Source organism: Acomys russatus, chromosome 5 (assembly GCF_903995435.1).
Source record: "Acomys russatus chromosome 5, mAcoRus1.1, whole genome shotgun sequence".
Classification (NCBI taxonomy): Eukaryota; Metazoa; Chordata; class Mammalia; order Rodentia; family Muridae; genus Acomys; species Acomys russatus.
The window spans coordinates 79,575,336-79,588,901 of NC_067141.1; the positions used below are offsets into that span (position 1 = coordinate 79,575,336).

At 43.8% G+C, this 13,566-nt stretch overlaps 1 protein-coding gene across 1 annotated transcript in view; it reads right to left on the bottom strand.

Moving 5' to 3' along the window:
* The window catches only part of Eif3a (eukaryotic translation initiation factor 3 subunit A), a 33,492-nt gene extending 29,514 nt beyond the window's left edge, over window positions 1-3,978 (bottom strand). The window contains exon 1 of the mRNA XM_051146873.1: window positions 3,781-3,978. Coding sequence (XP_051002830.1) covers window positions 3,781-3,829 — 49 coding nt within the window. The 5' untranslated portion in view covers window positions 3,830-3,978. The remainder of the gene's footprint in view (window positions 1-3,780) is intronic.
* Between the last annotated feature and the right edge of the window lie 9,588 nt (window positions 3,979-13,566).

The window sequence follows — 13,566 nt, forward strand, 5'->3', positions numbered from 1 at the left end:
TCCCTCCAATGCTGGAGACTAAACCTAGGAACTTGCCTCCGATGTGCCAGGCAGGAAACAACCCTAAGCCTTATATCAAATAGTATTCACATGCAAACAAATACAAACACCTCACCTTTACTTGCAAAAGACTATCTTCACTTGGGCCACCCTCAAAAAACTTATTAATGAAGCAAAGTACAGCTAGATACTATATTGGAACAAAAAACACCTTCATCCTCTTCCTGAAGTGTATCTAAGGCTGTCTTCCATGTTACCTTGTGTTTTTCAAAGCAATTTAAACAAAACTCCCTATCAACCAAAATCTTAGTGACTGCATTCAACTGTATCAGCAGAGCTAGAGGGATAGCTCAGCAATTAAGAACACTGGCTACCCTTCCAAGATCTGGGTTCTATTCCCAGCACCAGTAACTCCAGTTCCAGGGGTTTCGACGCTTCCAGACAGCCTCTTCTGACTTCTGAGAGGGCACTACTTGCACATAGTTATAGACATACATGCAAGCAAAACATCCATACACAAATTTTTACATTTAAAAAATTGTAAAAGAAACATTAAAATGACATATTATACCTAACCTCCAATTCTATACTAAGGATTTAAATTTCAGGCTATTGTTTAATGCTTGCAATATGAAGTACAAATCAAGTTAGGGACTGAATCCATGATAAAAATAAAACACTAAATATTTTTATTACTTTATGTGTATGAGTGTTTTGCCTGTTATGTATGCCTTTGGATGTCAGAAGTAGTTACAGTTGGTTGTAAGTCACCATGTGCATGCTGGCAATTGAACCCAAGTTCTACCCCAGAAAGTGTGATTTCTTAATGCACTTTTACAGGCTTGCTTTAGTTTGATGTGGTAGAATCAAATCTGTATCATTAGCAGTACGATAAATGCGAAGACAACATGAGCTACCTCATAAGGCTCTGCCTCAAAAGGAAAACAAAACAAAAAAACTCTACAAAAGTAAATAAACTTTAATGACAGAGTTAAGACTCATTTTCTACTTTCTGATGGGCCAATGAGTCCAATCCAAAACTCATCCTTCCTAGCTTTTAAAGTTTCAAATAAACTAAAGGAAGCACATTTAAATAGAAAGCCTTTGTTTGGTGTAATGGAACACGCCTTTAGCACCAGCACTAGTAAGGCAGAGGAGTTTTTCAGGCTACAGAACAGCAGGGACTACGTAAGAGACCGTGTCTCAAAAAACACACACACACACACACACACACACACACACACACACACACACACACACTACAGAATAGACAACCTTACCCCACCAAATAAGAAATAAGAAAAATAAGGTGTGTGTGATCAGTATCAATTTTGTAAAACAAAACAAAACAAAACAAAACAAAACAAAACAAAACAAAAACTGACATGGTGATCTGTGGCTGAGTTGTCTTTAACTTACAAACACGGAGACTTAGCTCCTTGAAAATAACTAATTAATGGGGGTGGGAAGACTTTTGCAGCTAAAAGGAATTATTTCATCACTTAAATGATTCTGAAATTATGACTTTAGAAACTGAATGGGTACTCCACAGTTATTTTTAGGATATATGGCTGAAGGCGTGTGTCTACCCATAAAAAGGTTCCTATCTATCCTTCATTTTTCACTCATTTGAACAACAGACGAAGCATCTACACTATAATGTTACTACTCAGTCGTGAGGTTTTCCTAACTCTTATCTTTTAAAGCGGAAGTTATAGAGTGGACAGTTTCCCCAGAAAATTAACATTTAGAGTGACTTGAAGGGCTATTTCACTTAATTTTATTAAAACAATGCAATAGATTAGGTCTAAATAACCATGGGGCTACAAATGCTAAAGATAAACATTTAGGTAAACATATTTTTGGGAAATGAAAAGCCCTTTTACAATCTTTTAACAATCCGTAAACAATCTATAAACAGTCCTCTGTGTGAGAAGACAATCTGCTCCTGTCAAGTACCTTGGAAGCTAAGGCATCACTACTTGCTACTTTAGAAATTGTAATGGCATTGCAGCAAGAAGTCAATACAGGCCTTTGGAAAAATGCACCAATAGAATCCAGGCTGCCCACACAGTAGTGGACTACTTTACTTTCTCCAATCTGTTCATCATTAATCAAGTCTACTTCAGCTTAGAAACAGTGGAAAGAAATTTAGGACACATTATGTAACCTTTCCACTTTAAAAGTTACTAAAATATTAAGTTCACATGAAGACTCAAAACAAGGTCAGCATGCTACTATGTATGTATGTAGGCCAAAGACTCTAGAGCTTTAACTAGCCTATGGGGAAAACGACTGTGGTAAATGTTACAGCTTAAACATATGCACAACAGCTGTACAGTCCACCCAATTCCATTTTCTACAGCACAACATAATTCTACATTTCAAAACATCAAGCAGCCTTAACTCAGCTACAGTTCAGATTTCAATAGTAAAGTAGTGAGTGGATAATTATTCTATTCCAGACTGCTTCCTAACCACAGGAAAACACACACACACACACACACACACTTGAGAAGTATGTAAGTGCCTTTAATCTGAGGCAGAGGCAGGTGGATCTCTGAGTTCAAGGCCAGCCTGGTCTACAAAGTGAGTCCAGGACATTCAAGGCTACAGAGAAACTTTCTCTCAAAAAACCAAAAAAGTATGTAACCAACACATCCTTATTTCTGACAGATTATCAGCAGTATTTTTTTTTAAGTACTGAGTCAAATGGTCTTTTCACAAAATCAAACTTCCACTTCTAACAAGCTTGCCAAGCATAAACCTGCAACATACATGGTTTAACTGTTTGGACTAGAAGGGTTAAAAAGAGGGACAGAGACATTATCATCAGGATTTCCCACCGCAAGGGCAGTTTTTAAAGATCGAGATATACACACCACTTGTCTGTCCTGCAAGCACCAGCGCTTAAGAACACATATGGAAATAGAAATAGCACTCAGTGGCGCTGCGGTGGAGGTTTAAAAAAAAAAACAACTCGTCTGGACATCAAGAGACCTTGGTTTTAGTTTCCTGACACTCCCAAGTGACCTTGGGAAAACCACTCTTTCTAGAGCTTGTCTGGGATCACTTTTAAATTACTAAATAGGAACTTTTCGCGATTCGGAATAGGCTTTCGAAACGACCCTAATCGATTCGTGGGGGAAAAACACAAACACACACACACACACACACACACACACACACACACACTCACTCACTCACTCACTCACAGCAAACAAGCTTATGGAGCAGAGGCCTGAAGTGCAAGCCAGCGACTATTTGAGGGAAGTAGACCCTGACCCACAAGGCCTCCGTGCGGGATCTGGGGCCAGGCTTGCCTGAGAGGTGGGGAAGAGGTAGGCTAGGCCGGCTCCCGGCCCGGGCTGGAGGTGGAGCCGAGGTTCTCGCGTGCATTGTCCCCGGGAGGGAGCCATGTTTCCTCCTCCCGGCACTCCCAGATGGCGGCAGGGGGCGCGGGGGCCTCCCAAGCAGCCCGGGGGTCTGAAAAGCCGGCGGGAGGCCGATTGGGGCGAAGGATCGCAAGGCCGGTGAGACCTGTGGCCGCGGGACGCAAGCAGCAGGCGGCAGCCAGGAAGACAGGCCGCGGCGACGGTTCCTGATCCGCGCCTTCCGCCGCCGCCCGCCTGAGTGCGGAGGCCGTGCCGAGGCGAGGCCGGGGCGACGGCGGCCGTCCCCGCTGGGCCTCCACGGCCCGGGCTGCGGGGAGCGGGCGGGGGCCCTCGTACTCCCGGGCCCTGGGCAGGCCTGCGCGGCGCGACCGGCCGCCTTACTCACCGTTGGCGCGCTTGAGGGCATTTTCCGGCCTCTGGAAATAGGCCGGCATCTTGGCGGTAGGCTCAGCTCACCCGGCGTCAGCGAACTCCGTAGTGGCCTGGACCGGGAGAGGAGGCGGAGAGGGACCAGCGCGAGCTTCCACGCGCCTCGCCAGCAGTCGCCCGCGCCCAGCCGGCCAGAGACGGAAAGGAAGGAGCCACGTGATTCCCTCGCGGCGGCACCGCCGCCGCCCGAGCCCCGGATGTAAGAGGCGTGCCTCTGCGCATGCTCCGCCCTTCTCTGCGCGCAGGCGCACTGGCGTCTTGCGCGCGGGCTGACGTGGCGGCCGGTACGGGAGGCGCGAACTGTTGTATTCCTCTTTGGGGCGCGGGAGGGGACCTCAGGGACAACTCTCTCCTGCCAGCACTGCTCCAGAGAACTTGGGGTGGAAAAGAGAGATTTGCAGTCTTCTGCGACGCGAAAAGGCAGTGTCTACGCAGTCGTTCCCGAAACGACTTGCGCGTGGGCAGGCCGTGTAAGGATAAGGTCGCAGCGGCAATGCCCGCACTCGCTGGCTCTCTGGAAAGGCTGAGTTTACTGAACGGAAGTGCTGAGCAGGTATCGCAGAGAAATAGGGCACCAGTCGCTCGACTGACAAGGACGGGGGAGGGAGCACGTGAATGAAAGAGTTATTTGATGTTCTTGTAGGGTTACTGTCGCAAGGATTCCCCAGAGAAGGCGAGAGGCTGCAGACACACCTCACATAAGGAGAAGGCTTAGGAACATGGGCGTCGGTTTTTATGTACGGCCCAGGTCACAAACAAACACAAGAAATGTGTGTTGGTGAGGGAAAGGTTCATTGCAAGCCATGTTCTTTTACTGCTAATTAACAGATTTATTGTTCACAGATTACTATGTTTAGAGCATGAAAGCCATTTAAGCCGCGTCGAATTATTAGACTCTTGGTAAGAAATTAGGTTGAGTTCTGGGCTGAGGATGTTGGGTGCAGAGTGCTTACCTAGCCTGCACTAGGCCCTTACCTCAGCCCCTATAGGGCACCACACAAAAGTTGAGAGGACATCCAGAAGGTAAAGGTAGAATAAACTATTACAAGTTTATTACAGATTTTACAGCAGTAGGTATGAGACATGTAAATTAGTGAGATACTATATCAATGAATGAGGAAACCTTTATTTTATCCACCCCCACCCCAAGATAGGGTTTCTCAGTGTACCCTTGGCTGTCCTAGGTTCACCTTATCTGCCTCCCAAGTGCTGGGACTACAGGTATGCACCACCATGCTGGGCGGTGGTGACCCACACCTTTGTTTGTTTGGGTTTTGTTTGTTTTGGTGTTTCTTTTCATCTGCTTGGTTTTTTGTTTTGTTTTGTTTTTCAAGACAAGGTTTCTATGGTAGCCTTGGCTGTCCTAGACTCACTTTGTAGACCAGGCTGGCCTCGAACTCATAGTGATCCACCTGCCTCTACCTCTGCCTCTGCTTGGTTTTTCTTTCTTTTTTCTTTTCTTCCCTCCCCCCCCCAAAGGCCTGCGCAACCCACAACTTTGATCCCAGCACTGGGTAGGCAGAGGCAGGCTGATTTGAGTTCGAGGCCAGCCTTGTCTATAGAGTTTCAGGAAAGCCAAGACTACACAGAGAAACCCTTTCTCAGAAAACAAACTAATTAATTAAAATTTAAACAAATTTAAAGCTATTTAAAAATCTGAAGAGGTGGCTCTACCTTTTAAATCATTTACTGATCTTGCAGAGCACCTTAGTTCAGTTCTCAGCACCCATGTCAGACTGCTCATAGCCACCGATAACTCTGATTCCAGGGGTATCTATCACGTCTGGCCTCCCCTATACCTGCATTTACATGTACTTACCCACACAAACACATTAAGAACAATAAAAATAATTATAGTTATTTCAAGAGTTTTTCTTCCAGAATGCTTAGACTATGCTAAATGCACAAGCTTTTACCTCCCAGAGCAGATACCAGACAGGGTTGGTGTAAAAGAACAGGCAGTGCAGTGCTAAGAAGCTTTAGCAACTGTTTTATGGGCATGATCAAGGGATTTCTTTGTATCTTATAATTAAGTCGAATTTTAAAAGCCAAACATAAAGAGCAAATAGTTCTTTCATGCAGTTTTTATTACATAAAAATTACTTCATAGACTAAAAGATGCAAATAATAAAAAGGAGCTTGGCCTAAATATCCAAAAGGCTTTCTCACATTCTCGAATTCATTATTGGAAAACAATAAAAATAGGAGCTGAAGAAATAGTTTTCAGTTTAGAGCACTTGTTGCTCCTAAAGAGGATCCAAGCGTCCACCTGGTGGGTTATAACCACCCTCCAGAAGCTCCAGTTCTCCTGTATCCGACACCTGAGCTCTGCAAGCACCAGCACACACATGATGCACATACATACATGAAGGCAAATACTCATGCACATAAATAAATCTAAAACAACAAAAACTAAAGGTAAAATGGGTTCAGCATTACCTGTTTGGAGGCCCACAGTCAGATGAACGCTAGAAAATTAAAAGATGAAGTGAAAAGCCGGGTGCAGTGGTGTACACCTGTAATCCTAGCACTCAGGGAGGCAGAGACAGGCAAATATCTGTGAGTTCAAGACCAGCCTGGTCTGAGTCCAGGCTGAGAAACCCTGTCCTAAGAAGCAACAACAAAAGATGAAGTGAAATCAAATATCCTCGTACTGATAATTTTAGCTTCACATTATTTAAAGCATATGAAACATTGGTGATATAGTACCCAATCATCATTTAAGTGCATTAAATAAAATAAGTCAAATTAGTATTCGGAGGCTGGTATCTATAGTCCCAGCTACCCAAAGATTGCTTGTGAGCTCAAGACCAGCTGAGCAGCACATAAGACACCATCTCCAATTATTTCGAATCCGGTACTCTTTGTTAATGAGAATAATAATCATTATCAGGATAAATACATTTCACCACAGGTTTTTTGGGTTTTGTTTTTGTTTTTAAGATTTATTTATTTATATTATATATCCAGTGCTCTGCTTGCATGTACACCTGCAGGCCAGAAGAGGACATCAGATGCTATTCTGATGGCTGTGAGCCTCCATGTGGTTGCTGGGAATTGAACTCAGGACCTGGAAGAGCAGTCAGTGCTCTTAACCTCTGAGCCATCTCTCCAACCCTTAAGATTTATTTATTATGTATACAGTGTTGTGACTGCATGTACACCTGAATGCCAGAAGAGGGCTCCAGATCTCATACATAGTTATGAGCCACCACGTGGTACCTGGGAATTGAACTCAGGACCTCTGGAAGAGCAGCCAGTGCTCTTAACCTCTGAGCCATCTATCTCTCCAGGCCTCACCAACAAATTTTTTTGACACCAGCTAGCAGCCATGTTAAGTGTTAGACATGGTTAAGGTACTCAGTGTTTTCGTTTCAGAGAGTCAGATAGGCTTCTTACAAGCTCTCTCTAGCCACCCTGTCAGTCCTTTCACCCTCTCACAGGGCTAGTTGAGTTTCTCATTCAGTCTACTGGGTCCCAGAAGGGAGATTAGAGGCCAACTGCTGCTTCCCAGAAGTACTTCCAGAGCATTCTCTTTCCCTCCTCCCTGAACTCTGAACTTTGAAGCTCACTACTTTCAGATTAGACTAAAGCTTCTTATGGGATTATGTAAGTGAATGTGGTAATTGAAAAATGTTTGGCATCAGTAAAAGGTTTCTGAACACACATAGCCAAAAATTAATTCAAGCTCAAGTGTGGAGTGAACCTGGGTTACTGTCAGAGCCAGCCCATGTTGCATCATACAGCCTTTGTTCTGAACATGTGCACTTTGTACCTGCTTTTATAACCAACAAAGAAATTCTAAAAAGCTAAAATTGGGGCTAAAGAGTTGGCTCTCCAGTTAAAAGCACTGCCTGCTTCTCTCAGACCTAGGATTGATTCCCAGAACCCACATGATATCTCAAAACCATTTATTCCTCTAGTCTCAGGAAATCTGACACTAGCTTTCAGCCTCTTGAGGGTACCAGGCACAGGAGTAGTGCAAGACATAGATGCAGACAAAACACTCAAACACATGAAATTTTAAAATAAAAATACTTTTTAAAAGAACTGAAATGTGTATGTTATGAAGTACACTGTTATTTACTATATATAGGAAGTTTTATGCTCTTAAACAATAGTTAGCTGGGTGTGATGGCGTACACCTTTAATCCCAGCACTCGGGAGGCAGGGGCAGATGGATTGCTGTGAGTTTGAGGCCGGCCTGGTCTACAGAGCGAGTCCAGGATAGTCAAGGCTACACAGAGAAACCCTGTCTCAAAACAAAAAACAAAAAGACAAAAAACATTAGTTTTGTTGGTCATGGTGGCACATGGCTTTAATCCCAGCCCTTGGGAGGCAGAGACAGGCCTAGTCTACAGATCCAGGATTACACAAAGAAACTCAAAAGAACAAAAACCCAAATAAAACAAAACAGCAGCAGCAACAACAAAACATAATAGTTTAATTGCAAAAAAGGAGGGCTGCTAGCATTTCCTGCCGCCATTCTTCAGCATGTATCAAATTAGTCTGTAGGTTGTATTGTGTTAGACAAGCACATTAATGTTGGTATTCAAATCTCCCCACCATCTTTAATAAAGTACTAAATTCATATACATATATATACATACATATACATACATATATATACATATATGTACATACATCAAAAACTGCTTTAAGATAAAGTCATGGTTTCTTATCAGTTGGATTTATATGCCTGGGGAGCCACATAAAATTTTCTCAGATGAGTCAAAAGTGGAAAAAGTTTAAGAAACCTGCTATTCCTTCAAGTTACATCCTGAAACATCTATAAATCCCAAACCATGCCTTTCATTCCTAGTTTTGGGGACATGTGAAGACATTTACTGGAGACTGAAACCGGGGCTTTGTGCTTGCTAGGCAAGTCCTCCAGAACTGAACTTTTCCCCTATCACTTTTTTTTTTTTTAAGACAGGGTTTCTCCTGTGTAGTCCTGACTACACTTGATTTGTAGATGAGGCTGGTCTTGAATTCACAGAGATCCACCTGCCTCTGCCTCCCAAATGCTGGGGCTAAAGTCATGCACCACTGTGCTCAGTATTCCAGCCTTCTTTTTACCTTTTGTCTTGAGATAGGGTCTTCCTAAACTGCCTAGGCAGAGACTTGAACCTGCAGTCTTTTTTTTTTTTTTTTTTTTCCCGAGACAGGGTTTCTCTGTGTAGCCTTGGCTGTCCTGGACTTGCTTTGTAGACCAGGCTGGCCTCGAACTCACAGCGATCCGCCTGCCTCTGCCTCCCGAGTGCTGGGATTAAAGGCGTGCGCCACCACGCGAACCTGCAGTCTTCTTGCATCTGCCTCCTGAGTAGCTAGGATTACAGGCGAGGCTTGAACTTGCTATAGGGCTAGCAAACTGGATCAGCAGGCTTCACACACAAGCCTGATGATAACCTGACTTCAACAGATAGATAGAGCTCAAGTAACAGTGGAAAGGAAGAACCAACTCCTGAATGCTGTCCTTCGACCTCCATAAGCAGGCCCAGACACTCATATGCACATGATAATAAAAAAATATTTTAGAAACAAATAAAATATATTTGCTGCTGTTACAGTGGCTTAGGATCAGGATTGTTTGGAATCTGCATTCCTTCAATTCTGTCTCTTCAAGCTAGAGACGTGCTGTCACATATCTGTAAAGGCAGCTACTTGAAAAGGTGATTCGGATTATGAGTTCAAGGCCAGCCTAGGCTACATATAATCCGACTCTAACTCCAGAAAACACCCTGCTACCCTCTTGCTACTCCTCATCCTCTTTTTCCTCCTTTCCCAACTTAGATTCTCTCATTGTTGATAGGTTTGTTTGTTTTCTTTTCTGAGTCCTCTCTCACTTTTTATTATCATCTGAAAAACCCCATTACAGGTCAAATCTCACCACATACCCTTCCTGCAACCAAAGTTGGCTAGAGAAAAATGTACAGCTGTGGAAACAGATGTCACTTCAAATTCCAAACCCTAACCCTTGCATCCACTCAGCCACTCCTGTACTTCCCTAGGCCACTACCTGTTCTCTTGGCTTAGTGTTTTCCACTCTATCCTGCCCTCTACTACCTTTAGCATATTGGCCTTTTCTGTCTTTCACCCAGCTGCCTTAGTGCTACACAACCTTTCCTTGCTATCTGGCTAAAGCCACCCTGTATTCCAGAGTGTCTTCCCATACACAGGCTTGTCCACTCGTCCTGAAAGCATGTTCTCTCTCTTGGCTTCCAGGACCTGATATGCACCCCACCTTGCTGACTACTCTTCACTTGTGCCGTCATCATCAGCCTCTCTCCCCCACCCCCCAAGATTGAGCTAATCTAGACATCATTTCTATCCTGTATACAAAACTCTACATTAACACCCTTTGACTTCTCTCCAAGAAGTTAGACTCGCCACACCATACCTCTATTTTACACATCAAATAAATGTTTACCATATTGTATACATCTAGCCTGTTACAAATTAAACTCTGTAGCATCCTCGGCCTCCACTTTTTTTTTTTTTTTTTTTTTTTTTGAGACAAGGTCTCTCTGTGTTAGCCTTGACTGTCCTGGACTTGCTTTAGAGACCAGGCTGGCCTCGAATTCATGATTTGCTTGCCTCTGCCTCTGTCTCTGAAGTGCTGGGATTAAAGGTGTGTGCTACCACACCTGACTTCTCCTTGTCATCTTTCCCAAATTAATACCAACAATTCCATTCTTCCACCTATGCAGATAAAAGATGTTGAAGATAGCCAGGTGCTGCCCATTTGCCTGTTGATCTCCTGTGTGGTTCTGGAAGTCTCTTAAAGCTGGTGACTGGAGCAGCTCGTCATTACTCAGGAAACATTTATTCTGTGTCTGTGTTTTCAGAGCACCTGGATTATTCCACCTGCAAGGAAAAAAAATCCAAAACCTTCCAGTTTGCATCCTTCACCAAGTCTAATTAAGGTTGGACTCTTCAACAGGGGCACACCAGGGATGTATCAGTACCACTGTTACGGGTAGCTTTGAAACTCAGCTTCTGCGTGAGGTTGTAGGAAGTTAGGCCCAAAGCTACCCAAACCAACGAGTAAGAAGAGTGCTTTTGGGGTGTGGCCTGAAAACAAATGTCTCTGTTAAACATGTCAAACATGATTACAAGGAAACAGGAGCCACAGGGTGTGGGCTCTCATGCTGGAGAGGTAGAGATAATATTTTTTTGTTTTGTATTTTGAGAAGGGGTTTCTTTGTGTAGCCCTGGCTGTCCTGGACTCAGTTTGTAGACCAGGCTGGCCTTGAATTTACAGAGATCCACTTGCCTCTGCCTCCCAAGTGCTGGGATTAAAGGAGCTCACCACCACCACCTAGATACTTTTTTTTTCTTTTTTTCGTTATCAAGACAAGGTTTCTCTGTGTAGCCTTGACTATGTATCCTGAACTCACTTTGTAGACCAGGCTGGCCTCAAACTCACAGTCATCCACCTGCCTCTGCCTCCCAAATGCTGGGATTAAAGGCATGCCCTACCATGCCCAGCCTGCATTACGGCATTTTCATGAGTGCATATCATGTGCTTTGAAATAATCTTACTACCTTTTCCTTTTTTTCTTCTACATCTCTAGTTTGAATTTTCTGCAGAATGCTCACCATTAGCTGATAGTTTTGTTTCCTCAGTTACTAGATGGCAAGCTTTAAGGGACCAAGGCAGTTTGAAAATTAATTCACTTTTGTACCCCAGGTATGGTGGTGCTTGCCCATAATCCCAGCACTCTGGGAGGCAGAGACAGGCAGATCTTTGTGAGTTCAAGGCCAGCCTGGTCTACAAAGTGACCAGCCAAAGCTACACAGAGAAGCCCTGTCTCCCAAAAAAAAAAAAAAAAATCATTTTTGTGTTACCAGTCCTGGAACCCTGCCTGGCCCAAAGCAGTCACTGCATAAATATGTGATGTGTAAATAAATAAAGGAGGAACAGGAAAGGTAGCTCGTGGTTGAAAGGACTTGGATTTGAACCGTGCCCACATAGTGGCTCACAGCTAGAGGATCTGATGCCCTCTTTTTGCCCTCCACAGGCACCAGGCATACAGACAACATGTAAACAAAAGACCCATACACATAAATTAAAAATAAATAAATAGATAAAGTGGTGGAGTCTGACCATGGTGACCAGAACTCTGATAGTCTCCTTATGCCTGTCTCATGGTGAGTGTGCTTGGTATAAACCCTGGCCCTGTTTTGTTTTTTTTTTTTTTAAGTGGGATTTGGTTGTTCGCTACAGTTAACTTTTTACATTTTTTATTATTGTGTTTGAGTGTGGATGTCAGAGGACAGCTTTCAGGAGTTGGTTGTCTCCTTCCAGTGGGATCTGGGAATAAAACTCGGGTTGTCAGGGTTCTGCCCAGTTAAGATGACTTTAAAAGGGGGAGATGGGCCAATGAGATGGCTGTGAAACCCCTTGGCATGCACACACTTACATATAATACATGCACTAATACACACACTAAGTAAATGAATAATAAAAATTTACTTCCCAGCACTTGGGAGGCAGAGGCAGGTGGATCACTGTGAGTTCAAGGCCAGCATGGTCTACAAAGCTAGTCTAGGATAGCTAAGGCTACACAGATCCTGTCTCAAAAAGAAAAAAAAATTTTTTTACTTAAAAAGTAAAAGAGCAAAAAAAAAAGTAAAAGAGCTAGCCAGGCAGTGGTGGTGCATACCTTAATCCCAGCACTCAGGAGGTAGAGGCAGGCAGAGTTCTGTGAATTCGAGGCCAGCCTGGGGTGCAAAGCAAGTCCAGGACAGCCAGGCTACACAGAGAAACCCTGTCTCGAAAAACAAAAAAATTAAAAGAACTAAGAGCAGTCAACAGCCACCCAGATAATAGATAGATGTCAGTCCTACAACCACAAGGTACTGAAAACTGTCAACAGTCTGAATTTAGAAGCCAGTTCTGCTTAGTTTCCAACAAGAAATGCAGACTGAACATCACCTGGATTCTAGGCTGGAAAGATGCTATGAAGAGAGCTATGCTGCACCAAGCCCAAAGAGCTATCAGGTCTAGTTCATGCTAATTTGTTACACAAAATGGAAACTAATACAAAGGCATTAACAGTTTTCTCTATGTTGTTTGGTTTTGTGTGTGTGTGTGTGTGTAGGCATGTGCATGTCATGGCATGCATGTGGAGGTCAGTGTTTTTGTGAGATAGGGTTTCACTGTCATCCAGTCTGTACTCAAACTCAGGAGGACCCTCTTACCTTAATCCCCAGGATGCAGGGATTACAGGCATTCATCGTTAGGACCATCTCTCCATGTTATGTCAGAGGAATAATGTAATGCTAAAAGTAATATAACCCCAGCACTTGTAAAGTAGAGGCAGAAAGATGGGCAGAAGTTCAAGGACATCCTCAGCTAGATAGAGCCCAGCCTGGACTACATGAGACCCTGATGGGGAGGCACTATTTTGGGTAATATGCCACCGATTCCCCTCAAATCCTGTAAAGTCTTGTGCACATGCTGCAAGGAGTCTTTTAACAGGAGGTTCTAATAGTAAGAATCACTGAGAGTGAGTCGTTGGCATCACCCATGGTCAGGTGATGCTCAGGGTCAGAAGCTCAGTTACTAAGGATTCTCATGCTGGGTAGCAGTGGTGGTACAAGCCTTTAATCCCAGCACTCAGGAGGCAGAGGAAGGCAGATCTGAGTTTGAGGCCAACCTGGGCAATAAAGCAAGCTTCAGGGTAGCCAGGTCTGTGCAGAGAAACCATCTTGAGAAACAAAACAACTCTCTAAC